The 26,802-nt window shown below is 51.0% G+C and overlaps 2 protein-coding genes across 4 annotated transcripts; one reads left to right on the forward strand and one right to left on the reverse strand.

The window, feature by feature from the left end:
• Positions 1 to 959: 959 nt before the first annotated feature.
• Ccdc86 (coiled-coil domain containing 86) lies at positions 960 to 7,672 on the forward strand. Its single transcript, XM_040747482.1, has 4 exons — positions 960 to 1,698; positions 4,836 to 4,965; positions 6,591 to 6,665; positions 6,833 to 7,672. The coding sequence occupies exons 1-4, from the start codon at positions 1,016 to 1,018 to the stop codon at positions 6,950 to 6,952; spliced, it is 1,008 nt and encodes a 335-aa protein (XP_040603416.1). The 5' UTR covers positions 960 to 1,015; the 3' UTR covers positions 6,953 to 7,672.
• On the reverse strand, positions 7,563 to 26,604 carry Ptgdr2 (prostaglandin D2 receptor 2). Of its 3 annotated transcripts, XM_040747471.1 has the most exons (6): positions 26,387 to 26,604; positions 13,174 to 13,246; positions 12,921 to 13,015; positions 11,707 to 11,854; positions 11,484 to 11,572; positions 7,563 to 10,002 (listed from the first exon to the last, which is right to left on the reverse strand). In XM_040747471.1, exon 6 carries the CDS (start codon positions 9,943 to 9,945, stop codon positions 8,734 to 8,736), a length of 1,212 nt encoding a protein of 403 aa, XP_040603405.1. In that variant the 5' UTR covers positions 9,946 to 10,002; positions 11,484 to 11,572; positions 11,707 to 11,854; positions 12,921 to 13,015; positions 13,174 to 13,246; positions 26,387 to 26,604; the 3' UTR covers positions 7,563 to 8,733. The 3 variants fall into 3 exon arrangements, with proteins under 3 accessions (XP_040603405.1, XP_021081458.1, XP_021081460.1); XM_021225799.2 differs by lacking the exon at positions 26,387 to 26,604 and having other exon boundaries at positions 13,174 to 14,466; XM_021225801.2 differs by lacking the exons at positions 11,707 to 11,854; positions 26,387 to 26,604 and having other exon boundaries at positions 13,174 to 14,466.
• Positions 26,605 to 26,802: the final 198 nt, after the last annotated feature.

Raw genomic sequence — 26,802 nt, forward strand, 5'->3', positions numbered from 1 at the left:
TTTCCCTACACTACAAGTTTCAGGAGCCTCCCCTGAACCCTGCATACAGTGACAATGGCAGGCTGGGCTCAAGTGGAACCTTGCATACATATCAGAGGCACACCCAAAGTCCTGTATTTAAAAGCCATCTCTCACACACACTGTCCAGACAAGGACACAAAAATTAGCCAAGTTATTTTAAGTAGACCGGGAATGTGATCTGATCAACATTTGCAAGCGACCCCTCCAGACAGAGGTAAGAGTCAGGAAGCAGGGTGAGCGAGGCAGCCTGGAGCAGGAGTGGAGGCGTACAAGCCGGTCCAGGGTCCCCCCGCAACCCACGACATGGTTCTGAGTATCGGACCATTCCAGCAGAACTGAGAGGCTGGGAGAGTTGGTGCCTGAGCCACAACTCCCTGAAGCTGTCCTTGGATCAGGAACATGAGGGCTCTGAGCCCACAGAGCGACCCTCGGAGAGGGACCGAGGAGGCAGGAACAGACCAGGGAGGTGGCAAAGGCGGGAAGGTTTAACAGAACTCAAGACTTAGATTTCCCACTCATGGAGGCCCCAGCGCATCCTCCTTTGTAACAACGCAAAGCCTCTATGTTACAAAAGAGAAAGCCGAGTCCCGAAGAAAGCACAACGTTTGCAGGCCCAGACGTTCTAGAATTAACAGGATCGTTTGGCCCTGCCTATGGGCTCTCTCGGCATTTTTGCCAACCTCTCCTCTCGGGGGAAAAAAAAAATGTACCCCTTCTCTAGCACCTAGGAAAAGCATTAAAAAAAAACCGCAAACCGGAAGCCCAGCAACCAGACTCATGAAACAATGAGCTCACGCACAATACGCATGCGTCTACTAAGCCCAACTCCCTAGAGGCAGGCAGCCCTGCCTTTCCAAATGCCATCCCACCACAGCCTCCCTCCACCACGGCGTGCCTCCACAAGTGCGCTTCCTGCCGCGTACGGAAGTGAGTGCGTCTGACGTCATATGGAGGCGCCGGCGGCTCCGAATGCGACGGAGACTACACGTGAGCCATGGATACACCGCTGAGGCGCAGCCGGCGGCTTGAAGGCTTAAAACCTCTGTCTGTAGAGCCCCTTCGTGACCCCGCAGTTTCCCGAGCGAGACGGGCCCTTGTGGAGTTCAAGTCGAACCCAGACGAAAGAAGCGAGCCCAAGTCTCCCCAACCTCGGCCGGAGACAAGTCCCGGATCACCCTGTCTGAAAGAGGATGCAGTCTTTGGGCTCCTCCAAAGGCAGCCAGAGCCTGGACCCGGGTCCCTCCAACCACAGCAAGATCTGGGCCTGGAGTCACCCGCAGGACAGACAGAACCGAGTCCGGAATGCCCCCAACGAGAGGAGTCATCCAAATCTTTTCCCACAAAAGGAGAACTGGACTCAGAGGTGGTGCACGCTAAGGAGTTGATCCCAGGATCCCCAGAGCCTTGCCCGGGCCAGCAAGCACCGGGTCCCGAGCCCTCTCAGCCAGTACAGGAGCTGACATCCCAGACATCCAGCTTCCCAGAGCGCCAGCAGGAACCAAACAGGCCACCTCCGGCTGGCAAGACGGTGACAGGAGGCCTCGACGTAAAGAAGCGAGTTATACCTTCTCCCCAGGCCCCGGCGCCCAAGAAATTGAAGGAGAAGGAGGAGCTTCCTGTAATCCCGAAGGGGAAGCCCAAATCCGGGCGCGTGTGGAAAGACCGCTCCAAGAAGAGGTAAAGTAGGGTAGCACTGCCGGGCGTTGGTGGCGCACGCCTTTAATCCCAGCACTCGGGAGGCAGAGGCAGGCAGATCTCTGTGAGTTCGAGGCCGGGCTAGACCGACAGCCTCCAAAACAATACAGAGAAACCCTGTCTCATAAAAAAAAAAAAATGGGGGTAGCATGGGCGATGGGTAGCGTTCTCCGTGCGTTTGAACCCTGCCTTCGCCCAAATTCAATCCCAGGGTTGGAAAAGAGCTTATCTGAGTGAAGTTAACAAACACGATCATAACCAGAATGTCAAAATCCCCTGAGGTTGGGGAGGGAGACCCTCAGTGGTCATTTCTCTACTGTTGTCAGCCCTTGGGTGGGTTCTTTTGAACTCCCCCCCTTCCATCTTTTTTATTTTGAGACAGGGTCTCATTGTGTAGCACTGCCAGTCCTGGAATTCACAGAGATCTGCCCGAGTCTGCCTCTCTAGTGCTGGAATTAAAGGCTTACACCACCACACCAGGCCCTTCGGTCCTCTTGTCCAGAGTTCAGTTCCAAAAATACTTATTTCGTCTGCCATATCTGTTGAGGGAGGCCGAGCAAGAAAAGCATGACCACAGTGATGTCCTTTCCTCTGTTGTCTGCTGGTGGTTGTCTGTGATAACATGTATCACCAGACACTTCAGTAGGGACGACCAGAGGGACAGACACTGCCCTTTAGAGCAAGTGTTACTGTTATTATACATCTGAGGAAACCAGGGCTCGGGGAGGCTGAAGGAGACACCGGATGTGCGCATGGATTTGGTTACAAGGCCTGTGATTGGAACCCACTAACCTGCTTCTGTTGATCTGACTTGACTCAGGTCGCAGCCTTCTTAGGACATGAAGTCTTCCTTGTCCTTTCAGTGCTGGGGCATCATAAATGCTCAGTTCGTGTCTTTGGGTGAGGGAATGTAGAGGCTCATATGGAAAAGGCATCGTTAGGCAACAACAGGGAAGAAGGGGTGGGGTTCAGTTGAAATTTCCTCTTTGGGGAAGGTGAAGTAGAGTTCGGTTGAAATTTCTGCCAGAGATAAGAATTCATAACAGTAAGGGAACCGGGCCTGGGTTTTTTAAGGAAATGACATTGACTGAGGGCGGACTGAGCCGCGCTTTGCACAGGCTCTTCACAGATAGCACTTTGTTATAGTCTTAAACCCTAGGTACTGGGTGTTGCTCCTCCCCCCTTGCACACCTATTAAACAGAAGCAAGTGAAGCTTAGAGAGAAAGACAGAAACTTTGAAGCACCCCCTTTCCCTGTGTCAGCAAGTCACAGTAGCCAGGCCACTGGTGGCCACACATAACCAGCCAAAGGTGTTGGTTCAGGCTGGGGAGAGGGTGAGTGAGCGTAGTTCAGTGTGGAGCTTTGGCCCCGCACTCACCCTCAGATGGGGAGGGTGGGTTACTGGGTGTGAAGGGGCTGTGCCATGCTGAGTGGGAGGAAGACGAGGGTCAGCAGAGGTGGGAAGTAAGCCTGGACCACTCCACCGGCAAGGGATGGAGGGTGCCTGGTCCCAGCTCCCCCAAGCTCTTGCCCCTCTACACGCTTTACCTGCACACAGGAGGATGCGGTGGCGGAGAGGCTTCCTTGTGCAGGGTTACACAGGCAGTGAGTGATGGGCTCAGGACCAGACCTCCAGGCCTGTCTTCCCACTCCAGTAACTGGTGCTGTCCATCAGCACTGCCTCAGTACTTCAGTGAGTACACCAGCCTTGTGTGACTATTTACATTGACTTTATTGAGTGAAATAAAGATCCTCTTGAGTTTTCTTAACATGGACCACAATTGAAGTGCTCCAGCAGCCTGTGCTTAGTGACTCCCTTTCAGGACACATGAGATGGGGACCATTTCCATGATGCAACATTCTCATGGGACTGCTGCTCTGAAAAGACATAGCATCATGACTCCTCCAGGCTTCCATCATCTTATTCCTTCTGGATTCTTGAATCTCAGATTTTAAGGGTAGCAAGGAAGTCCACCACACACCCCACTGCTCTGTTTTTGGGGAGCAGGGTCTTGAGCAAGCCTCTGTGGACCTGGCAAGGGAGGGGATCAGAAGTTACCAGTGCAGTGGGTCAGGGCAGAATCAGACAGCTTATGAAGCAGCCTGGGGCCAAGTTCCAGACCATGAGTGTCAGACTCCTAGGAAGGGAGCAGACCTCTCTCTCAGAAGAGCAGTGTTGACCTTCATCTGGTCAGGAACAGACTGCTCCCAGACCTGCAGAGACAGGGTTGCCTCAAGATACCCTACTGACAGGTAAATGGGAACGCCTGCAGGAGTCAAGGTCAAAGTGTAGGAGCAAACGGCACTGTGAAATGGTCTGCTGAGGAGCCGTGGAGCTCTGGGGAAAGAACAGGCCCATGGGACACCCAGCAGGCTTGGCAGGTGATGGAGGAGAAACCATATGTGGAGACTTGTCCTCATTTTATTTTTACTTTTTATCATGGAACTCTTGAATGGTACTGAAATGGGAAGAGCTAAGTTTTATGAATCTCACCACCAGTTTCAACAGTTCTCAGCATTTCCTGGCCCAGCTTCATTGCCCTGCACTTTACCCTCCTAGAATGTTTTAAGTGCACCTTAATATGTTCTTACGAAGTCACCTCCATTCTTCTATGGCTCCTAAGAACATTAGACTCTCCAGAAAAGCCAGACTTCTCAGAAATCCCCTAATCCCACTCCTCCACACACACACATACCCGCCCCAAGCTGGGAAAGAATCAGAATTGTTACAGAAAAGCCCCCTTGTTCTTGCTGTTTGGAAGTACAGCCACACCCCTGTAGGGAGTGAGCATCTCATTTTCAGAGGCATTCACTCACGGGATGCCATGTTTGGTAGCAGCAAAACCTCACAGCTGAGGGTACAGAAAGGTTCAAGTCCCAACCTATACTCAGGAACGAGAAGACTCTGGGAGTCTTGGTTTGTTCCTCTAGAAATGGGAAGCACAAGCCCACCTCAGAGTTAGAGCCACATGCTTAGCGCTCTGTTCCATCCTGAGTTCCTATAGAAAGCTGAGTGCCAGGCAGGCAGGAGAGGCCAGGAAGCAGACCCAGAGCCAGTGAGAGCAGAGTGTGAATGCCGCCCCACAGAGATCCCCTAAGTGCCTCCTTTCCTTCCAAGGTTCTCCCAGATGGTTCAGGACAAGCCCCTGCGTACCTCCTGGCAACAGAAAATGAAAGAGCGACAGGAGAGGAAGCTGGCCAAGGACTTCGCCCGGCACCTAGAGGAGGAGAAACAGCGGCGCCGGCAGGTAACAGGACATCCGGCCAAATCTGGATCACGCAGGCCAAATACGTGTGTGCTGCCGGGGGAAGAAGAGTCGTAGGAATCCTGCTCTACCATCCGGCTAAACCTCTGGCTCAAGGCCATGCTGGAGACCTGGGAGTAGAATGAGGAACCCAGGATGAAGGCCAGCAAGCCATCTTGGCGGCAGGATATTGAGTGTAGTAGAGTCAGCCTGCTGACAAGGAAAAGGCTTGTCTTCAATTCGCTGCTGTTCTAGAGGAGACTCCATACGCCAACCTGTGGGTGGTCCCTGCACTTGCCTTGCGGTCCACTTTCCTGGCATCCTTGTTACAGGCTCACGCCTGCGAGCTAGGGCCACCCGTACTCAGTGGGAGAGCACTTGACTGGCACGCACGAGGCCTTGGGTTCCAGCACCACACAGGCTTATTTCCAGCACTTTGGCCTCCAGGAAGCCTTGGAAAGTGACCCAGTGTCTGTCACTGTAGCAGACAGTACTGAGAAAGCAAGGTCATGCTGGGCTGGTCAGCAGCACTGCCCCCAGCACCAAGTTCAGGGGTCACTGCTAGTCAGAAGACTAGTCGTTTGACACTGATCAGTGTTCCTTCTACACCTTGGGTCTTCTGACCTTGCTTTCTCAGTACTGGCCCATCTATGGTTCCAGCTTGGTCACTGAGAAGAGGGATGGGCCAGTCGCTAAGGCATTCTCCGCCTTGCTTTGAGTCACTCCAGATCTGTTACTGAGGCCTCATCTCTTTTCCTGTGCAGTTGCCTTCTCATGAGCAACTGGAGAGGTACATCCTCCCGGCCCTCCTCCTACATAGGAGCAAAGGTCACTTCCTCCCCCAATGAACGACTCAAAGTTGTCAAAGCCACAAAGGTCCTGACCACAACATTTAGTGTTGGAGCCACCATCCCTGTCCTAGCCTTGCTGGTACAGTAGCAGCCTAGCTTGGAAGCCCTGGACTTCCCACCCCAGAACACGTGTATTTCTCAAGTCAGTCTGGTGAGATAGATCCTGTGGCCAGCCTTACTGTAGAGGTGAGGAAGTGGAGGCATAGACTCAGCCACAGTAACCAGTTAGAAAGGAGCAGAATGAAAACTCAAGCTGGACCAGGTTCCTCCAGAGCCTTTTGACAGCTCAGCCTGCCCAACCCTACCTGGAACCAGGTGCGGAGCCCAGCTGTATCCTGGCCTTGCATTCTCATTCTGGTCCACCTGAGCCTGGGCAGAAGGAAACCTGGGAAAGTAGCATAAAGGAGGGAACCAGTCTAGCTCTCCCCCTGGCAGCTAGTGCTTGGGATGATGCAAGGGGCCCTTCTTCTGTGTGACTTCTGGGTGGGAAATCACCCACATCTGTGTAGGCCCCTACCCTCAGACAGCTAAACACCACCTTTCTAATTTGGAGCCAGGTTCTCTTGACACAGTAGGCCTCAGCTCCAGGACTACAGCATAGACATTGTACCCCATTGTTCTTCCCCAGGAATGCCTAGACCTCCACCCCTCCCCCGCAGGAATAACCTGGAAGTCCAAGCAGGCTTCTCCTGGTTGTGCCAGTTCTCACCAGGGTCCTGAGACACACGCACGCACGCACACAGAGCTCCTAGCCTGAGATCCCCTTCTGTGTTTCAGGAGAAGAAAGAGCGCCGAGCTGAGAACCTGAAGCGCCGCCTAGAGAATGAACGAAAGGCTGAGATCGTGCAAGTGGTGAGTACACGCATACAAGAGATTCAGGCCGTGGCCGGGTGGAAGAGGCCTTTAAGGTGCTTAGGCTCCCTGCCTTACATGGTTCACCGTCCTGCTGCAGTCCTGGCCCCAGCAACAGACATAGAGGCCTCAGCCACACTGATGCCTCCTATTCCCCTCTTTCCCAGATCCGAAACCCCGCCAAGCTCAAGAAGGCGAAGAAGAAGCAGCTGCGCTCCATTGAGAAGAGAGACGCCCTGGCTTTGCTCCAGAAGCAGCCGCCCCAGAGGCCTGCAGCCAAGGTCTGAGCTCACAACAGCCCGGAGCCTCCACAAGCCACCTCTCAGCTCACTGTCAGACATCTCTCCTGGGGCCAGCACACCATCTCTGTAGCTTTAAGACAGGACCAGCATCCCAGAGGGCAGGGGAGATTTAGCTGTCTCCATCTCTTTTCAGGTCTTTGCCAAAGTGCCTTAGGGCAGTGGTGGTGCACACCTTTAATCCTAGCACCGGGGAGGGGGTGTGCAGGGACAGGCAGACCTCTGAGTTTGAAGCCAACCTGGTCTACAGAGAGAGTTCCAGAACAACTAGGGCTACACAGAAGCCCTGTCTCCAACAATAACAACAACAAAAAGGTCTTGAACTGTGAATCCTGTTCCTCAGTGAGCTGGTGGCTAACCCCGTCTCAGGTCCTGGGTCTAGCCCACACCTGGAGGCCAGATGTCAGAAGTCTGCTCCTCCATTTTCCCAAAGGCCAGCCACCTGGCCACTAGAATTCTTCACACTCTGTCCACTCGGCTGACTGAAACCAGCCCCTTCCTGTAAAGTGGGGAGGTTGCAGAACTGGGGTCCCCTCTAACATCCCTTTCCCACACTGGACTGTAGAAGCCTTAGGACTCGAGCTGGGCTCACCTGGTCTTCCATAGAAATGTTTATTGATGTCTGCACAAGTACAGTCTGGGCTTTCAAAAAGACACAAGTCCCTGCCCCATTGGGCTTCCATTCTTACAATAAACAACTGAAACGCATGGTACGACAGGTATGCCGTGCTGAGTAAAGCAGGAGGGGGTGGAGGGTGACGTTTACTGCCCAGTTTGAGAAGCACCTGCCATGCTTGAGGCCTGCTTGACACAGAACTGGCAGCCAGCCTGGCCTTCAGTGGTGGGAGATGCTGAGATTGTCTCACCTGCTCTTCCCATCACCACTCACGGACATCAGCTCCCCTCACCTGGATGCAGAGATGAGTGGCAGCTGTCCTGCAGTCCATCCATGGCGGGGAAGACGTTAGGTGAGTGTGGAGGAAGGTCTGTGGCTGATGCAAGGTGCCCTACCTGCGGGTTGGAAGTGAGCTGCCAGGCCCTGTCCTGTGAGACAGCTGTAATACTGAGGGTAGTTGGAGGATGTTCTCTCTGATAGACTTGAACCTGTGGTGCTGAAGGCTACAGTGCAGGCTCTGGTGACGGCAGCTCTGAAACTGGGCAGCAAAGATCCCTGAGCTGGAGTTGACATTTGGCATACCTTATAAGACTAGCAAGCTGACCAGCAAGGTTGTGTAACAAAAGCATCTGGCTCAAAGGCCAACTGGGCATTAAAAGTGGAGGTGGTGGGCTGAAAACTGCTTCTCAACCCTTCTCCCACTGTACCCCCAGATCCTCTATAGATCATTAGCAGAGCCTGCTCCCCATCCACAATACAGTGCCTCAATGACATGTGGGCTGTGAGTTCAACCCATGTGACTCCAATTGTCCTTGGGCCAGTTACCTGGAAGGTATTAGGAGGACAAAATCTCATCCCTACCTCATCAGTTACCCTAGCAAGATCCCTTGTAAGTTCAAGGACTTCTGATCACAAAAGTGGTCAGAAACCAGGTAGCTCATTCAAAGGCCACTTGTGCACCCGGCGGATTCTCTCCCAGCTCCACACTGCAAGATCAAAATGTTTAAGGTTGCTTTCTGTTCACTTTGCTCCTGAAGATGCAGTCGCCTAGGGCACTTCCACAAGCCGGTTCACCTAGCATTGGCTATGTACATTTTCAACAGTGTGGCGAGATGCCAGGGGTGTGTTGGTGTGCCATCCCAGCTATGCTTGTCTAATCGGAGGTGGAGCTCAGCGCGGGGTTCAGTGAGCCTCGCTTTTCCTGGGACTGCACTGGGGCCCTCTTCTGGGGCTCTGTACCACCACCACCACGCATCCAGCGGATCAAGCGTGAAGGATGCAACTGGGGACGGCGGCCAGCCAGCAGGAGGGTGGAGGTTGAGGTAGCAGTGGAGGAGGCACGGCGGCGGCGGCTGCCAGGCCCACCACTCAAGTCGCTGTCCTCCACCAACACGCTTTCAAACACCGCACGCAGTGAGCGCTTTAACTTGTGCATCATGTCCGGACAGGTGAGCACGTAAAGCAGGGGATTGACCACGCTGTTAAAGAAAGCCAGGCTCGTGACAAAGGGCAGCCCACGTAAGGCAAGGTGCCTTAGCGTGGTGACAGCATGTGCATGCGCCTCCAGCAAACTGAAGACATGGTAGGGCCCCCAGCAGAGCACGAAGGCCGCCACGATGGCTGCCACCAGACGCACGAAACGGCCTGTCCTCTGGCGGCCACGGTGGCGCAGTTGCAGGCTCACAGCAACGTGGCTCAAGGCAATAATGGCCAGAGGCACCACGAAGGCCAACAAGAACTTGCTGACCGCCAGGGCCTTCTGGCGGTAGTTGCATATGGCCTCGCGGTCTGGTCCTGGGTTCAAGAGCAGCAGGTTGTAATAGCACATGATGCGGCCGTCCAGCCGCGGGATGGTGTCCCTGAACACAAAATAGGGTACTGTGTTTAGCACTGCCAAAGCCCAGAGCATCAGGCAGATTCTGTGTGCGACCGCCACCGTGCGGTGGTTCTGTGCCCACACCGGCCGCACCACCTGCAGGCAGCGGTCCAGGCTGATGGCGCTGAGCAGGAAGCCGCTGGCAAACATGTTGAGAAAGAAGACCGAGGAATGAAACTTGCAAAAGGTGGTACCCAGCTCCCATGAGTGGCCCACCGCCAGAAAGTAGGTGAAGAAGGGCAGGGAGGCAGCGGCTAGCAAGTCCGATAGCGCCAGGTGCAGCACCCAGGTGGTGACCACCGTCTGGTGCATGCGACAGCCCACCACAAACAGGATGAGTCCGTTCTCCACCAGACCCAGCAACGCAGCCAGCCCATGCAGCAGCACCGACACGTGGTCAATATAGCGGATGCTAGAGTTGCTGTGGCTTGGAAGATGGATCATCTCCTCCAAGAGTGGACAGAGCAGCTTCTGTGTGATGTTGGCCATGGTGAGGTGGAAGAAAGGAGAGCTGAGTCTGGCACCCGGGAACCAGAAGCCTGTAGCCTGGGGGCAAGAGAGGAACCTATCTCAGAGTTGCCAGTACAGCCTGGCAATAGGATGGATACTGGGTCAGTGAGGCTGAGCAAGGCAAGATACCAATATCCCAGCCGCCCTCTTCCCCCGGTGCAGTTTTGGGCAAGCCAAGTGTAGCCTTCCTGAGCTTGTGTCCTCCTAACATATCCCTAGCTTGTAGGACTACTGGAACAATAAAATGAGAACTTTTCGAAAGGGTTTGAGGTGGTCGGGCAGTGATGGTGCACACCTTTACTTCCAGCACTTGGGAGGCAGAGGCAAGCGGATCTCTGTGAGTTCAAGGCCAGCCTGGTCTACAGAGTGAGTTCCAGGACATCCAAGACTGTTTCACAGAGAAGCCCAATCTCAACAAACAAAACAATATGAGATAAACGGGGCAAACAGAAGAGGATCTGAGTTTGATCCCAGCACCCAGATATAAAGTAGGGCATTGTGGCACATGCTTGCAATCGCAGTGCTAGAGAGGAAAAGACAGGTGGATCCTGGGGACTCACTGATCAGCAGCCTAAATTCATCAGTGAAACCCAGGTCCCAGAGACTATAACTCAAAAAAAACATAGTCGGGATAGCGAGGTGGCTCCACAGAAAAGCACATTCTGCTTCTCTAGGGGACTGATGTTTGGTTCCCAGTACCCATGTTGGGCAGCCCACAACTGCATGTATAACTTCGTCCCAGGGGATCCGAATCCTGTGGCCTCTCTATGCACCTGCATTCATTCACACACACTCGCACACACATGCACTTTAAAATAATAATCTGTTTTTGTTTGTTTGCTTTTTGAGGCAGGGTTTTTCTCTGTAGCCTTGGAGCCTATCCTGGAACTCACTTGTAGACCACTCTGGCCTTGAACTCACAGAGATCCACCTGCCTCCCAAGTGCTGGGATTAAAGGCATGTGCCACCACCACCTGGCTAATAAAAATCTTTTTTGGGGGGGTTTCTCTGTATTGTTTTGGAGGCTGTCCTGGAACTTGCTCTGTAGACCAGGCTGACCTCAAACTCACAGAGCTTCGCCTGCCTCTACCTCCCGAGTGCTGGGACTAAAGGCATGCAGAATAAAAATCTCTTCAAGGTGGACTGTTCTTTAAGCAATAGCACTCAAGGCTGACATCTGATTTATACGTACACAAACATATACCTACATTCATGTGCGCACACACATACATACTTTAAAATAATAATAATAATCTTTTTAAGGTGTCTGCTCCTAAGGAACACTCAAGGTTGACCTCTGACTTACACACACACATATACACACACATACAAACAAGGGAGCCAGCATAAAGCAGGCACTGTATCAGTACCACTGTGATTAATATTAAGAACCCGTCCAAGACCACAAAGGTCAGACCAGGCAGGACTCATTTTCCTGGTCCCCAGAACACAGAGGGATGGGTGTGGCCCCTCATATGAGATGGGAGGTCTGTACCACCCAACACTCTAAGCCTTACCTGGTTGCAGTTCCTCCTAGAGAGCCTGTCTTCTCAGAGGTGACTGCTTGGTGTGCTTGGGAGTGAGATCGGGGGAGCCGGCCCCTCCTCTGATAGAAGGAGAGGAAATAAGATAAGAGACAAGCGAGAGGCCTGGCTGGAGGAACTATCACATGAGGTTTCTGGGGACCCAGGAGGGCAGCTCAGTCCTGTGTGTCCCAGGAAACCCATCCCATTCACTCACGCCCACGCTCGGCCAGTAGCCACGTTGAGCAAAGACTCAGGCACTCTGGAAAAGCCGGCTACTGTGCATGCTCACGTCTTCAAGGAGAAACCCAGGCCCTGTGATGAAGTGGGGGTCAGGGAGGGTGGAGGGAATCAGGTTGGGGACTCTGCAAAAGGGAGGAAATGAAAGCAGGCTGTGGGAACTCAGGTTGTGCCAAGCACCCATGACCTTCCAGAGAATGTGGGGTCCTGATGCTTCCTCATGGCTCTGGAAGAAACATGCCAGCACTCTCCATCCCATTGCACAGATGGGAAAACTGAGACACAAGTGTTTAAAGTGCTAGTTGCGCCACCCAACATAGCCATATGGCAGAGAGACTGTTCAGTCCCCAGCCTGCCGTCTCTCTAGCCTTGCAAGTGATGACAGAGAAAGAGGAGGGTGCTGGGGACTTCAGGACTCCTCTTCCCCACGGAAAGAGTGGTCAGAATGGAAAAATCTACTCCGTTTCGGGGACCAGTGTCCTTCCCAGGGTTGGGTTCTGGGACACCAAGCTAGAATTTCCCTTACAGGATACCTCTTGGAGCTAGGCCAGTGGGAACAGACAGACCTGTGATCACCGAATTCTTCCTGATCCTTCTTTCTAAGCTTTCATATCTGCAGAGCAGTCATACTCATCTTAGACCAATGAGAGTAGCTCTTGAGGAAACTGTGGTTCACAGAGGCACAGCAGCTGGGCCAGTGCTCTGCAGGGAGACTGAGGCTCTCCTCCCCGCAGGCAGGTGCGAGCCACTCTCTGCCCTGGGATGCTCCCTGTCAACTACAGTGCCCCTATCATGTGGGATGCTCAGAGGACAGTGCTGCTACATTCTTGGGAACCACCCAGTCTGATCCTCAGGCTGCATGGAGACATCCTCAAGACTGCTATAGTGGGAACCCCAGCTTCCCAAAGTCCTGAGCTTAGATCCCAGTTCCTCAGCTTCCAGATGGGTGATCTTGTCCGTTTCTCTAAGCTCACTGTGTGATCCTGTCCCCACACCTGAGGTTGCTGTGCATGATGGCCATGACTGCACAGGTCACCTTTGTGTCTACCATCTAGCTAGCATTCCTTCTGGGCATCAGACCTCATCAGGCTCCTAAACTCATCCCCCTATCATCCTAGCTAGGAGCAGCCCTCTCTCTAGTCCTGAGAGGGCACCAAGGCTGCCCAGTCCCCCAGAAGACTGACTCCTTACCTAGCCACAGAGTGAGCAAGGGTTGAGCCAGGGAGGCTGGCGGCTCCTGAAAGCAGCAAGACTGGGCACCAGGCAAGTGGCAGGAGAGGAATGAGCTGAAGGAGGAAATAGCTGTCAACCCAGAGGGCAGGGGCGGGGACACTACATTCAAGGTCTTTCATCTCCATCCAGGCCACAAGCCCCTGGTCCGCCCCTTCTCATCATGGAGGATTCTGTAACCCACAGGGCAGTGTAAGTCTTTAACTGCCAGTACCATGATACAAAGATCCTCTGCCGAGAAGTACTCCAGGTCTTCTGGGCTCCCAAAGCAGCATGGGTCCCTGTCCCTAAGGAACAGAGGAAGCAGTGTGAGGCCTTGGGAAGAGGATAGAGACAGTTAGCCAGGAGGTCGGTCGCTTCCCCTTGCTGGGTGTTGTCAGCTATGAACAGGAGCAAATCTTCTCACAGCAAGTGGTGAGGAGGGATGAGGTGGGTCACAGGAACACCTGGGTGTTGTCAGCTATGAACAGGAGCAAATCTTCTCACAGCAAGTGGTGAGGAGGGATGAGGTGGTCACAGGAACACCTGGGTGTTGTCAGCTATGAACAGGAGCAAATCTTCTCACAGCAAGTGGTGAGGAGGGATGAGGTGGTCACAGGAACACCTGGGTGTTGTCAGCTATGAACAGGAGCAAATCTTCTCACAGCAAGTGGTGAGGAGGGATGAGGTGGTCACAGGAACACCTGGGTGTTGTCAGCTATGAACAGGAGCAAATCTTCTCACAGCAAGTGGTGAGGAGGGATGAGGTGGTCACAGGAACACCTGGGTGTTGTCAGCTATGAACAGGAGCAAATCTTCTCACAGCAAGTGGTGAGGAGGGATGAGGTGGTCACAGGAACACCTGGCACACAGTAAGTGCTCACAAAAGCGGCTTCTTCCCCATCCACAGAAAAGTGGGAAAAGTGGGTAGCTGCTACACAGTGAGGGTTCCTCATGAAAATAGACCCCAAGTCCAAGGTGGGAGAAGGTTGAGTCTTAGCAGTGTGAATTTTATTATTCCCTAATGTGTGTGCAGGTGTGTGTGCAGGTGTGTGTGCAGGTGGAGTCATGAGGACACCCTGGCTGTTTGTCCTCAGGAGTCATTCACCTTGTTATTGTTGTGTGTGTGTGTGTAGTATATGTGTGTGTGCATGTATACATGGTGGTGTGTGTGTGTGTGTGTGTGTGTGTGTGTGTGAGTGTGTGTGTGTGTGTGTATAGACCAGAGATCAACATCAGGTGCTTTCCTCAATCATCCTCCATGTTCTTTCTTTTTCATACTTTATTCATTGTATTTTATGTGTACAGGTATTTTTGCCTGCATGCATGTCTCTGCAGCATGTGCATGCAGAACCTATGGAGGCCAAAATAGGGCATGGGAATCCCCTGGAAGTGGAGTTACAGAGTTTTGAGCTGACATGTGGGTGTTGGAAACTGAATCCCAGTCCTCTGGAAGAGCAGTCAGTGCTCTTAACCACTGAGCCATCGCTCTGCCTTATATATTTTTTAAAATTTATTTGTGTATGTGCACACCTGCATAAATTTATGTGTGCAGCATACTTACCAGTGCCAGCAAAGGACAGAAGACATCATCCAATACCCTGCAACTGGAGTTACAAGCAATTAATTGTGAGCTGGCCAGTGTGGATGCTGGGATCTGATTCAGGCAGTTTGTAAAAGTAATGAGTACTCTAAGCGGTTTGTATCTTTTTGGGGGGGGGTTGAGACAGGGTTTCTCTGTATTGTTTTGGAGGCTGTCCTGAAACTAGCTCTTGTAGACCAGGCTGACCTCGAACTCACAGAGATCTGCCTGCCTCTGTCTACCGAGTTCTGGGATTAAAGGTGTGCGCCACCAACGCCCGGCTGACTTCTCACTGAATCTACCACTCACCAATTGGCTAGACCATCTGTCTGGCCAGCAAATTCAGGTCCTCATACTTTCTCAGCAAGCACTTTACCAACCAAACTCTCCAGCCCATCACCTAAGTCCTTATTTCTCCTTTGTTTCTGGGAGTCAGGAACCTTTCTTCAATTTCAACATCCCATACCCAACAAAAATGTGACAAAGTCAGTGTCCCCAGATTGTAGCAAGAAGACCTTGCTCACTGGAAGGTTGGGTTCTTGACACACTTGTCTAAGGCATATGTCAGGGTTAGAGAGTGAGGACAGTGCTATGCCAGCATGAGTGTTCCTCACAGTGCCTCAAGACATGGATCAGCAAGGACCACACAGAATGTTTCTCTTCCCCTGGACCATGATGCTCACAGTCCTTCCTAAGTGCATAGACCTACACATGTTCATCTACCCCTGCTATGGCCCGAGTCTGGATTGTGCCCATAAGCTCATGTTTTGATTTGTAGCTGGTTGTGCAGTTTTGGGAGGTGTGGAACTTAACCAGGCGGAAGTAAGACAGTATGGGTGAGACTTTGTGGTTAGATCCATCCCCTAGTTCCTGGCTCATACTTTGATTCCTGTTCTGACATATGAGCAGCCCCCCCACACTGCAGTTGCTATGACTTGAACTGCTCTGCCATGCATTTCCTGCCATGATGGGCTGAAACTCTCTAAAACATGGACCAAAATACACCTTCCTTCCATTAAGCAGTCATGTCATGTATTTGGTCACAGCAACACAAACATAACTAATGTGCTGCCCAACCTACATAAGCATGGACAAGGCCATAACACAGATGGTGTAGTGGTTAGGCAAGGATCTTCAGGCCAGACTACCAGTATTTGGATCTGGCCCTGCCGTTCCCTACGTGACCTGGGGTGAATAACTCCATAGCAGTAAAATATGGCTCTTAAAAGGTCTTCCTGGAAGACAGGCACTGGTGGTGCACGCCTTTGATCCCAGCACTCAGGAGGCAGGGGCAGGCAGATCTCTGTGAGTTCAAGGCCAGCCTGGTCTACAGAGTGAGCTCCAGGACAGGCTCCAAAGCAATACAAGAGAAATGCTGTCTCGAGTCTTCCTGGGACTGGAGAGATACCTCAGCTTCAGAGTCTGTATCCAGCACTTGTCCGAGAAGGCTTAGACCCACCTGTAGCCCCAGCTCCAGGAGCCCCAGTGCCCTCTTCAAGACTCCACAGGCAATTGCACTCACGTCTGCACATGGACACAGCACACACACTCACATATGAAAAATTAAAAATGAGTCTTCACAAAGTCTTCCTTATGCCTGGTCCCAGCCTTCACAGGAGTTAGTGTGCAATCTGCCGACTGAACTAGGAAAGATTTCCTTCTTTCCCTAAAAGACACATCTCAGGCCTGTACAGACGTCCCTCAGGATCTCAGCCCACCCGAGTCCTCCCCCAAGAGCCTGCATGCAGTCAACATCCTGCACAGATTCTTGTGGCAGCCATGTTAAGGGGCTTTCTTTCTAGATAAAAGCCTTTATCCCCTGACTTTTCTCAATTCTCATTTTTAATCCTGTCATCACCCTCATGTCTTGCTTCCCAGCTCTCCCTGAGGATGTCTTATTGCTAAATAAAAAAGTTTCTAAGCCCTAAAAAGTTACAAAAACAAACCAAAGAAAGAATTCCCTGGAATAGATCTCTGAGGCAATTTCTGAAGACATGAAGAGCTCATAGCATCTTCCCCTTGTCCCAGAGGGCCTTGTGGGATCCTGGATGATTGTGTGTGGCAAAAGCAGCTTCTATGTATGTCCTCAGAGCCAAGCTCCTCCAGCAGAGGTGTCTGGAAAGGATGTTAGCACGTCTCATGCCTCATGCTCTTACCCTAGAGTCTCAGCACCTGATTCAGCATTAGCCACTCCAAGAGTCTCTGATGTGTTCAGAGCAATGAGGGTCCTGGGGACCAGGCTCACTGACTGGGAGTAACAGGCAGAAGGCCTGACTGGTCAATGGGGAGAAAGACCAGTCAAAGGGGATTAGGCCAGCCTGGGGGACAGGAGACTTTCAATGCTCCCTGGGAGCACTTGTGAATGACAGTGACTGGAGCCTTAGGAAGGAGCTAGCATAGCACAGACCAAAGCTACCCCAGGCTTGGAAGAACTCTGTAAAGTGTTTTGCCACACCAGCATGAGGACCTACGTTTGGATCCCTAGAATCCACATGAAAAGCTAGACACAGCAGTGAACACTTGTAATCCCAGTGCTGGAGTAATGGGGACAGGCAGGTCTCTGGAGCCCACTGGCCCTCCAGCCTAGACAAGTTGGTGAGCTCCGGGTTCATCTGAGACGCACTGTCTGGGAAGACAAATATGGAATGCATTTACTTATATGTGGATATTAGCTGTTACATCAGTGATAACCAAGACAAGATACATAAAACCACAGAGGGTGGGTATAGAGTAAGGGACTGTAGTGAATAGTAAGAAAAAGAATTGATAGTTATGGAAGGATTGGGTGGGGCTGGCATGGAGGATCAAGGGCAAAGGGGGAGGAGAGAGTGAATATGAGGAGAGACAGCTAAAATAAAGGGGCATTTGAGGAATAGCATGGAAATATAATACAGTAAAAACTTTCTAAAATATATTCATATATAAAGGTAATCTCAATTAAACTGCCAAATAACAGGGAGATGGAGTCCCAACGAAGCTTCTAGTGCCAATATTGGGTTACATCTAATTCAGTTGTTGGCCAAAACAGCCCCACTGGAATTCCTCAACAACCCAGGCTGTGGCCAAGACTACAGGCTGCTTGCTCTGCACAAACTGACATCAGCCCCCATTGCTGATGACACCTACACAACTCATTGAAGACAGAGCTGTCAAACCGGTGCCTACACAGAGCCTTCACCTCTATGCTCCAGCATCCTTGGTACAGGAGGATGTGCGGCACACTATCAAAAAAGATAAACACCAACCCAGCCACAAACTTTTATCTACAATGGCGTGCTGCCTGCAATATAGGCTAATGCAATGGAGGCGCAAAGCTTGTGAGAGCAACAAACAGCATCTGATTTGACCTAAGTCCCATCCACAAGATAAACCCACCCTGACACTTCTTAGATGAGGCTAGTTGGCCAGGGACCTAGGGTAAAACCAAGTACTACTGTTCTTAAAAAAAGAAAAAAACAAGTAACTCCTAATGACATTTTATCTATTCTCATAGATCAGTGCCTTGCTCAGCCAGCATCAGAAACGCTTCCTCCTACAGCAGCAGAGACCCACAGCCAGATGTTATGCAGAGAGAGAGACCTTGGAACACTTAGCCCTAAATGGGGTGTCAGATCCCTCCTCTAAGAGCCCAGGGAATCTGGAGGAAGAGTAGGCAGAAAGAGTGTGAGAGCCAGAGGAGATGGAGGACACCAGGAGAACAGGCTCTCTAAATCAATGAGCAAGGCTCATGTGAACTCACAGACTGGGACAGCAAACACAGGGCCCGCATGGGTCTGGCCATTAGCAGAGTCTCTCAAAACAACCCTGCTGTTTTGTTTTGTTTTGTTTTTCTTTTTATGCCGAGTCAGGAAGACTCCGGTAAGCGAGCCACGTGAATCTCGGCTTGTCGATAGCAAAACAGAGCCCACCTGAGAAAATGCTGCTACCAAAAATCTGTGCTTCTCTCCATTCTTTTGTTTCTAAAATTCCTGTAAATCTTTTGTTATTTTGTGTGGAAATTCAATCCCGCTCCTGACAACCATTCTGTTAAGAGAAGCTGTCATTTATGCCTGCTAAGAGAGGGAAAAATCAGTTTTCTCCAGTGGGGTGACACTGAGTCTACAAGACTTCAGGGCAAGCTGAAGGCGGTGGTGGCACACGCCTTTAATCCCAGCACTCGGGAGGCAGAGGCAGGCAGATCTCTGTGAGTTCGAGACCAGCCTGGTCTACAAGAGCTAGTTCCAGGACAGCCTCTAAAACAATACAGAGAAAACCTGTCTCCAAAAACAAAACAAAACAAAAAAGACTTCAGGGCAGAGCAGGCATCATGTTCAGGAGAAGTTGACCAACATATAATGGACTCTACAGGTGTGTGTGTGTGTGTGTGTGTGTGTGTGTGTGTGTGTGTGTGTGTGTGTTTACAGTTTGGTGGGTTTTGTTTTGTTTTGTTTGAATAGTGTTTTACTTTGTTTCCTGGCTTGGGAGGATTTTGTTGTTGTATTGGGGTTTTTGTTTTTGTTTTTTGTTTTTAGAAAGAACTTAAAAGTGGGTGAATAGGGGCAGGGAGAGTATCTGGAAGGACTTGGGGGAAGGGAAGAATATAATCAAAATATACTTAAATGTAAAAATTTAAAATAAGAAAAATAAATAAATAAAATTTACTTTTTAGTTAGGAAGAAGAAAGTAGAGGGCTGGGGAGCCGTCTCTGTGAGTAAGAGAACTTGCTCTCCAAGCATGAGGACCTGGGTTTGCATCCTCAGCACCATGCAAAAAGACAGATGTGTGGATCTCTGTGAGCTCGAGGCTAGGTTGGTCTACAGAGCGAGTTCCAGGACAACCAGGCCTACATAGAGAAACCTGTCTTGAAAAACTATTTTAAAAAGCCAGTTGTGGTTGTGCATATCTATAACCCCAGCTCTGGGAGGCAGAGACAAATCCTGAGAGCTCTCTAGTCAACCAGCCTAAGCTGAACCCTTGATTCTGTGAGAGACCCTGCCTCTCTCGAGGCAAATATGGTATGAAAGAGGAAGATCCCAATGTGCTGCTCAGGCATCCACCTGTACATACACAGGCATGTTCATTCACATGTGCATGCACCACACACACGTGCGCGCTCGCGCGCGCGCACACACACACACGTTATCCCCAGCTCTGAATAAACCTAAGTATCTGGGACTGCCTTACCTGTTAGGGTGTCTGACCCAGGAGGACTTGGGCACATCCTGGGATCTGCATTTCTGTTCAAGTTGGGGGAGGGGCTGTTGCTACTGGACAGGGGACCATACAAACCACATAAAGAACTAAGCCACTGTAGCAAAAATGTGGGGCCCCAAAAAAACCTGTGTTAGACAAAGCCACTTCTCCCTGGTCCTAAAGGATAAAAGAAGTGATAATCCAAGTAAGTGTTTGGTCCCAGCCTGGCCCAGAGGGAGGCCATGACACCACTGTGGTTATCTCTTGGTATTGTCAAGATGTGGCACATCGGTGGAACTCAACCTGCCTGGTGGCATGACTGAGTGGCTATAGCTGCCCTTAAAGAGTGACAGGTTAACTGGAAAGAATAACTTAAGTCAGAGGCCTTTTGACCCAAGGGGCAGGGTTGGTGTTGCAAATCCAAGTCGGCCTAGCTTCCCTATGCAGCTAGGGGACAGGGAGGAGGAGGCCTTCAGCTCCTCTACATGCACAGTTTCACGTCTGCAATCCCTGACACCTGGAGAAAGACACTGCCCACCCTCCCACCCACGCCTGGCCCACCCCACTGCCGCAGGTCCCGGTCCCTGATTGCGGCACTCGTGGTGTCCATCTCAGTGTTACGGGACTAACAGGAGCAGGGCCAGCAGGACCCCAGCACCTCTTCTTCTACCCAGACTCAGAGCCCATGGCTTCCTAGTGCATGGGTCCTGGAGAGCTGTGTGTGAGGTGTGGTCCAAACACCTAGTGGGGCATCCAAGGCCCCTCCAGATCTAGCACTGTGTCTCCCCAGCCCCTGCATCCTGTTCTCCACACTCAACTACCCTACCCTTCTCCCTGACGCTTGTCTTTGCCTGGATCTTGCTGCCTGGAATGCTCACCCATGCCTGTGGGGAAAAGAGGCTAGTGTGGCCTCCCAGCAGGGCTAAGCTCCCTCCCTCAGGCCCTGCATGTTCTTTGCGTTCCTTTCTTGCCACTTTTAAAGAAGTCAGCCAAAGAGGAAGTGAGATGCAGCCAGGAAACCCTAAATCTTCTAGCCCCAGCTCAGCAGGCTCTGGAGGTGCTGGTGGGATTCTACATGACATCTTGTGGGAGACTGACAGGGGGCACCCAGAAGCTAGTAGCAACCATGGAAAGAGACCACCACCTCAAATGGCCAGTACCCCCTCTCATCCTCTGCTTTCTCCACCCCTCCTTAGTCCTCTCTATCAGCAGTCAGCATTTATCATCACCCCTGCCTGCTCTGTACACACCAGACCATGCCCATGCCCTGGCTCTCAATGTTTGTCCCCTGCTCTGGAATATTAGTGCCCTCCCCACCTTTTGGTGTACTCCTAATCGCGCTTGTTCAAACCCTGTACAAAAGTTGCCTCCTCTATGATATCTTTGCTGGCCCATCCAGGGAAGCAGACCCCACCTCTCCTCTGTCCTTCCCAGTCTTTACCTCACTTTAGGCAGCCACCCTTGTCCTCTGTGGTCACTCTCTTTCGGCAGTTGCACCCCACCCTCATGATGAACAATATGAGAGACTTCTTACGTTTATTCCTAGGCTCCAAAGCTGGGCATGGGGCACGTGAGAGTCCCAAGGATGCCTGCTGAACAGACAAACCTCCAGTGCTGGAATCTGTGCATAGACCCAAAGGTCCCACCAGACACTTCCTCCATCTGGCGGGCCTGTGCCCAGCTCAGGGCCTGCTGCAGTTCTGCCTGCTGTTTGTGCTGAGTACAGCATCAGAAACTATTGCAGGCCAGACAGCAAGAAGGTAGAGCAGATGTGACTGGGTTGGCAGAGTGCTTGCCTAGCACGCCTGAGTCCTGAGTTGTGGCGCCAGCACCACAAGTAACTCCAAGGTATCAGGGAAAGAGAGATCAGATGTACAAACTGTTTGTACTAAGAGAATGCATGTGCTGCCTTTATTGCCAGGAGAGAGTGTGTGTGTATGTGTGTATCTTCATTGCAAGTGCTAAGAGGTCTCTCTCTTGTAAGAGGGAGGAGCTTTATATACAGGTTTACAGCACAGTGGAAAAACCCCAGGTAGAAGAGATCGTTGTTTTCCTCCTGCTGAATGTTGATGTTAGAGGGTCAAGGCCAGGGCAGTAAGCCAGGACTAGAAAACAGAAAGCACTTGGACTGGAAAACAAGTTGTACTTGTAGGCTGACCAGCAACTCACAGAGACCCCATGGGGCTGGGGCCCAACACTGAGTTCCATCCCTCGCACTGCACACACCCAGCATGGCATCGCATGCCTGTCATCCCAGCACATGGGAGGTGGAGGCAGGAGGATCATTCCTGGGAGTTTAAGGCCAGTCTTAGGGGAAAAGGGGGAGGAGAAGCAACAGGAGACAGAGGAAAAGCAGGCAGGCCTAGGCTCACCCTCTACCTACCCCCTGCCCACATACACTTTAATCGGCCCTCGAGCAATAGCCACATAGTAGCTGTCAAGTGATGTCATAACAAATCCTCACACACTTGGGGGCTTTTGATGGTAAATATTATTCTCCATGTAGTCTGGAAGCCAGAGAAGTCTGAATGGAATTGACAGAAGGGCCCGATGGCTACAACAGGCTGGCCTCTCACGGCCACCCGCTCTGTTATTCTCCTTCTGCCACAGAGAAGATGTAGGGCACAGATAAATGATGCTCAACTCTTACAGCACCCCACTTGTGTTCCTTTGTTACTGCTACTTTGTTGAGACAGGATCTCATGTAACTCAGGGTTGGCCTCAAACTCACTCTGAGCTCCTGATCCTCTTCCCTCCATCTCACAGAGGCTGGGATTACAGGCATCCACCACCATCCCTCAATCTTAGTCTCACTTTACAGGTTAGGCAACTGAGAGATGGCCCGGTGGTCTAAAACAGATTCTGATCTTTCGAGGACTCAAGTTTGATTCCAGCATTCATGTCAGGTGGCTCACTGTAAGTCCAGCTCCATCCAAACACCCTCTGCTGGGTCTTCAGGCACTGCATTCAAACTCACACATCTACACACAAACACAGACCTGTGCACATGATTAAAACAGCCCGGTCCACAGAGTGAGTGCCAGGACAACAGCAAGGACTGTTACACAAAGAAAGAAACTGAACTCCATCCTGGGTCTGGTAGCAAGCTCCTTAATCCCAGAACTGGGGAGGTAGAGGCAGGAGGATCTCTGTGCATTCGAAGCCACCCTGGTCTACATGGCCAGTTCCCAACCAGCCCAGGCTACATAATAAGACCTTATCTAAAAAGAGAGGAAGGAAAGAAAGAAAAGAAACAAAGCTCTTAAAAGTAAAAACACACTGTGTTTAATGGCTCATGCCTTTAATGCCCGTGCTTGGAAGGCAAAGGCAGGCATCTGAATTTGAGGCCAGCCTGCACCACAGGGTAAGTTCCAGGACAGCCATGGCTATGTAGTGAGATCTTGACTCAAATAAGCCAATAAATAAAAATAAGAATACAGATCAAGATGTCTGCTGCCAACCCTGACGATCTGAGTTCAGTTCCAGGACCCTCACGGCAGAAGAGAGCGGATGCCTCAGAAAGTGTCCTCTAAGCTCCACACGTGTGTCATGGCACATGTGTGCACACACACATACAAATTAATTAACTCCTGCAATCCCAACACTTGAAGGCAGCAGTAGGAGGAACATCACAAATTGGAGACTAAGCTGGACTATGCAGCCAGTTCCAGCCAAGTCAGGGGTACAGAGTGAGACCCTGTTTCAAACACAAAACAAATATACATAAATAGAAGTAAATAAATAAATAAAAATTTTAGTGAGGTCTGGGCATCGTGACTCCTACCTGTAATTGTATCACTAGAGAGGCTGAGATGGAAAGAGCCTAAGTTCAAGGCCAGCCAGTCTACAACTGAATAAAGAAAAACTCTTCCTAGCAACCCTGTGAATTGCACACTGTCCCTCTCTCCATTTGCAGAGGAGGGAATCAAGTCACAGAGCAGAGAAGAGACACTTCCAACAACCTCCAGTTGGTGAGTTGAGCAGCTGGATCCCCAGTGCCCAAGAGCACTTACAAGGCTGTGGAATTGTAACCGGGATGGCTTGGTACCATTTTCTCAAAGGCATCTGTGTGAGTCTATTTTCACGGCTGTGACAAGGCATCTGAAAAAAGTCAGCTCATAGGAGCAAAGCTTTGCCTTTTACCTCACTACTTCAGAGCTCCAATCCACGATTCCTCACTTCCTTGTCCTGGCCTGGCTGTGAGGCAGATCACTGTGACAGAAAAATGGCTTGCCTCGTGAGGCCAAGAAGCAGAGAGAAAACAAAGAGACTGGCGTCCCAATGTCCTTTTCAAGATGTTTGTCATAACTCCTGCTTTGGGTTTTTTGTTTGTTTGGTTGGTTGGTTGGTTGTTTTTGTTGTTGTTTTGTTTTTTTGAACCAGGGTTTCTCTGTGTTGTCCCTAACTGTCGTCCTGGAAGTAGCTCTGTAGACCAGACTGGCCTGGAACTCACAAAGATCTGCCTGCCTCTGCCTCTGGAGTGCTGGGATTAAAGGTGTGCACCACCGCCATCACCTCCCTGCCCATCACTCCCTTCTGTTCCACCCTCCCTCCCAATGGTGCCACAGGCTGGAAACCAAGCCCTTGGCACCTGTCCTCTGAAGGACATTTAAACAAACAGCATCTGCCTGGGCAGTGAGCCAGCTACCGTTTCTTCTGCTTCCTGTTTCCATGGGCCCACGGTTAGAAAACCCCTCTCTGGGTATCACTTAATTCCACCCTGGCCACTACTATTCTCATTCTTTTTTGTCCAGAGAAGAGAAAAGCAGTTATGTGACCTCCCTCTCGTCTCTCTGCTCATGCGTGGCAGTGAACACCAGACAAAAATCCAGGCTTGTCTATGCCTTAGTTCCTTCAGGCCCAGGAGCGAGGCCTCAGAAGAAAGCAGACCTGCCGACATCTTCACCTTGGACTTGGTAGTCTCTTGAACTGTGAGAAAAAATAAATACCATGCTCAAGCAGCCGGTGTTTGGTGTTTTATTACAGCAGCAGGGCTGACTAAAACTGCCAGAGATGTGTAATCTAACTCCCTAGTCTAATGGGGAAAACACCAGGCAAATCCATACAGCCAAGTAGCTGGTTCAAAGGCCGAGGGAGTGAATAATAAGGAAGACGGTGGACTGCCCTCCTCCCCCCTGCAGAGAAGGCACTCCTCATCCCCCCTCCTCATCCTGGATGGGATCCCAGACTGGCAAACACTGTCCTGTGCTACAAAATTCTGTATCGGGGTTGGAGGAGAGGGCTCTGTTGTTAACTTGTCTGGCAAGCCCAAGGATCTGAGTTCAGTCCTGAGAACCCGAGTCAGAGATGCAGGCATGGTGGTGAGCACTGGAAACCCAGTGCTGGGGAGGCCCAGACATGCAGGGGTGTGGGACTCAGTCAGCCTGGGTGACAGTGATTGCCAGGCTAGAAAGAGGCTTTATCTCAAGAAGCAGGGTAGATGACTCCTAAGAATGACACCCTAGACTGATCTCTGGACTGTGTGCATCCTGGAGTCACATGCACACTCCAAGCTCTACCTTCTCAGCTGCATTCCCTACTGGAGCACTGGCTCTTGGTTTTAGTTGTTGTTGCTGTTCTGGTTGGTTGGCTTTTTTTTTTTTTTTTTTTTTGGTTTTTTTTTCGAGACAGGGTTTCTCTGTGACTTTGGAGGTTGTCCTGGAACTAGCTCTTGCAGACCAGACTGGTCTCAAACTCACAGAGATCCTCCTGCCTCTGCCTCCTGAGTGCTGGGATTAAAGGCGTGTATTACCAACGCCTGGTTTTGGTTGGCTTTTTGAGATAATCCCTCTCTGTGTAGCTCTCTCTCTGGTTATCCTAGGATTCACTATGTAAACCAGGCTGGCCTTGAACTCATAGAGATCCACCTGCCTCAACCTCTGGAGTGCTGAGATTAAAAATGTGTGCCACTTTGCTTGTTTGGCTCCACACCCCTACTCTTTTTTTTTTTTTTTTTTTTTTTTTTTTTTTTTGGTTTTACGAGACAGGGTTTCTCTGTATTGTTTTGGAGGCTGTCGGTCCAGCCCGGCCTCGAACTCACAGAGATCCACCTGCCTCTGCCTCCCGAGTGCTGGGATTAAAGGCGTGTGCCACCACCACCCGGCCACCCCTACTCTTGAAATCAACTTTCTTTCACATGTACCTGTAGATGACAGTACACACACACACACACACACACACACACACACACACACTCACGTGAGTCTTTATCAGAACAATGTTACATGATAAAGTTTATAGATTAGATAAATGAGTTTCAACCAGTGTTGATTTCCTGATTTTGATCAGTTTACTGCAGATACATCCTTTCAAAAGAAAATGTGCATTCAAGTAATTAGAAGTGTTTTGTAGAGTGGTCTCTGAATGAGTGAATTTAAGTGTACAGTAAAGTAAAAGAATAAACAATGAGGAGCAGATGAAGAGCAGTGACAGCAAAACACCATCAGATTGGACACTCAGAGCATCCAACAGAGAAGACTGGAGTAGCCCAAATGAGAGAGAACGCAGTAGCACCATCAAATCCGGGCTTTAGAGAGTTCCAGCAGGAAATGACTGGGGAAACCCCACTGAGGCAGACATCGGGGAGTTCCCAATTGACAAAGTCCCAGGCAGTGCACAGAAGCCCCACCTGGTTGAAACTTCCAAAGAAAGAACCAATTAGCAGCAGATTGCCACCAGCAAACCCAGCACTTACAGACATCCCGCAGAAACCAACTGCGGAGCCCTGCCGAACAGTCGTGTTAGAGTTCTGGGCTGCGCACACCACTCTTCTGTGCGTCAGTATCCATCCGCCTTCTCTTCCCACAGCAGGAATGTTTATGTTATGGGATAAGCCGTGCTTGCCTCAGCGGCAAATCGTGCACGGTTCGGCTAGTCTTCAGGGTGCACTGTTTTTACTCCTGGGCTGTTGGCTGGCTTCCTTTCTCCGTGTGAGAGTAGAGGACCAGCCTAACTCAGGTCGGGGAATTTTGGAGGACACTTGACATAAACGTGTTTGGGCCTGAATTGGGGGGAGGGCAACTCCACATCAGAGCCAGCTTCTCAGTGAGATCAAATGGCGCGGCATGTGATAACTTACATAATTAATGTACACGACAAACGGTAAAGAAG

Source organism: Mesocricetus auratus, unplaced genomic scaffold (genome assembly GCF_017639785.1).
Source record: "Mesocricetus auratus isolate SY011 unplaced genomic scaffold, BCM_Maur_2.0 Super-Scaffold_4256, whole genome shotgun sequence".
In the NCBI taxonomy this organism is placed as follows: Eukaryota; Metazoa; Chordata; class Mammalia; order Rodentia; family Cricetidae; genus Mesocricetus; species Mesocricetus auratus.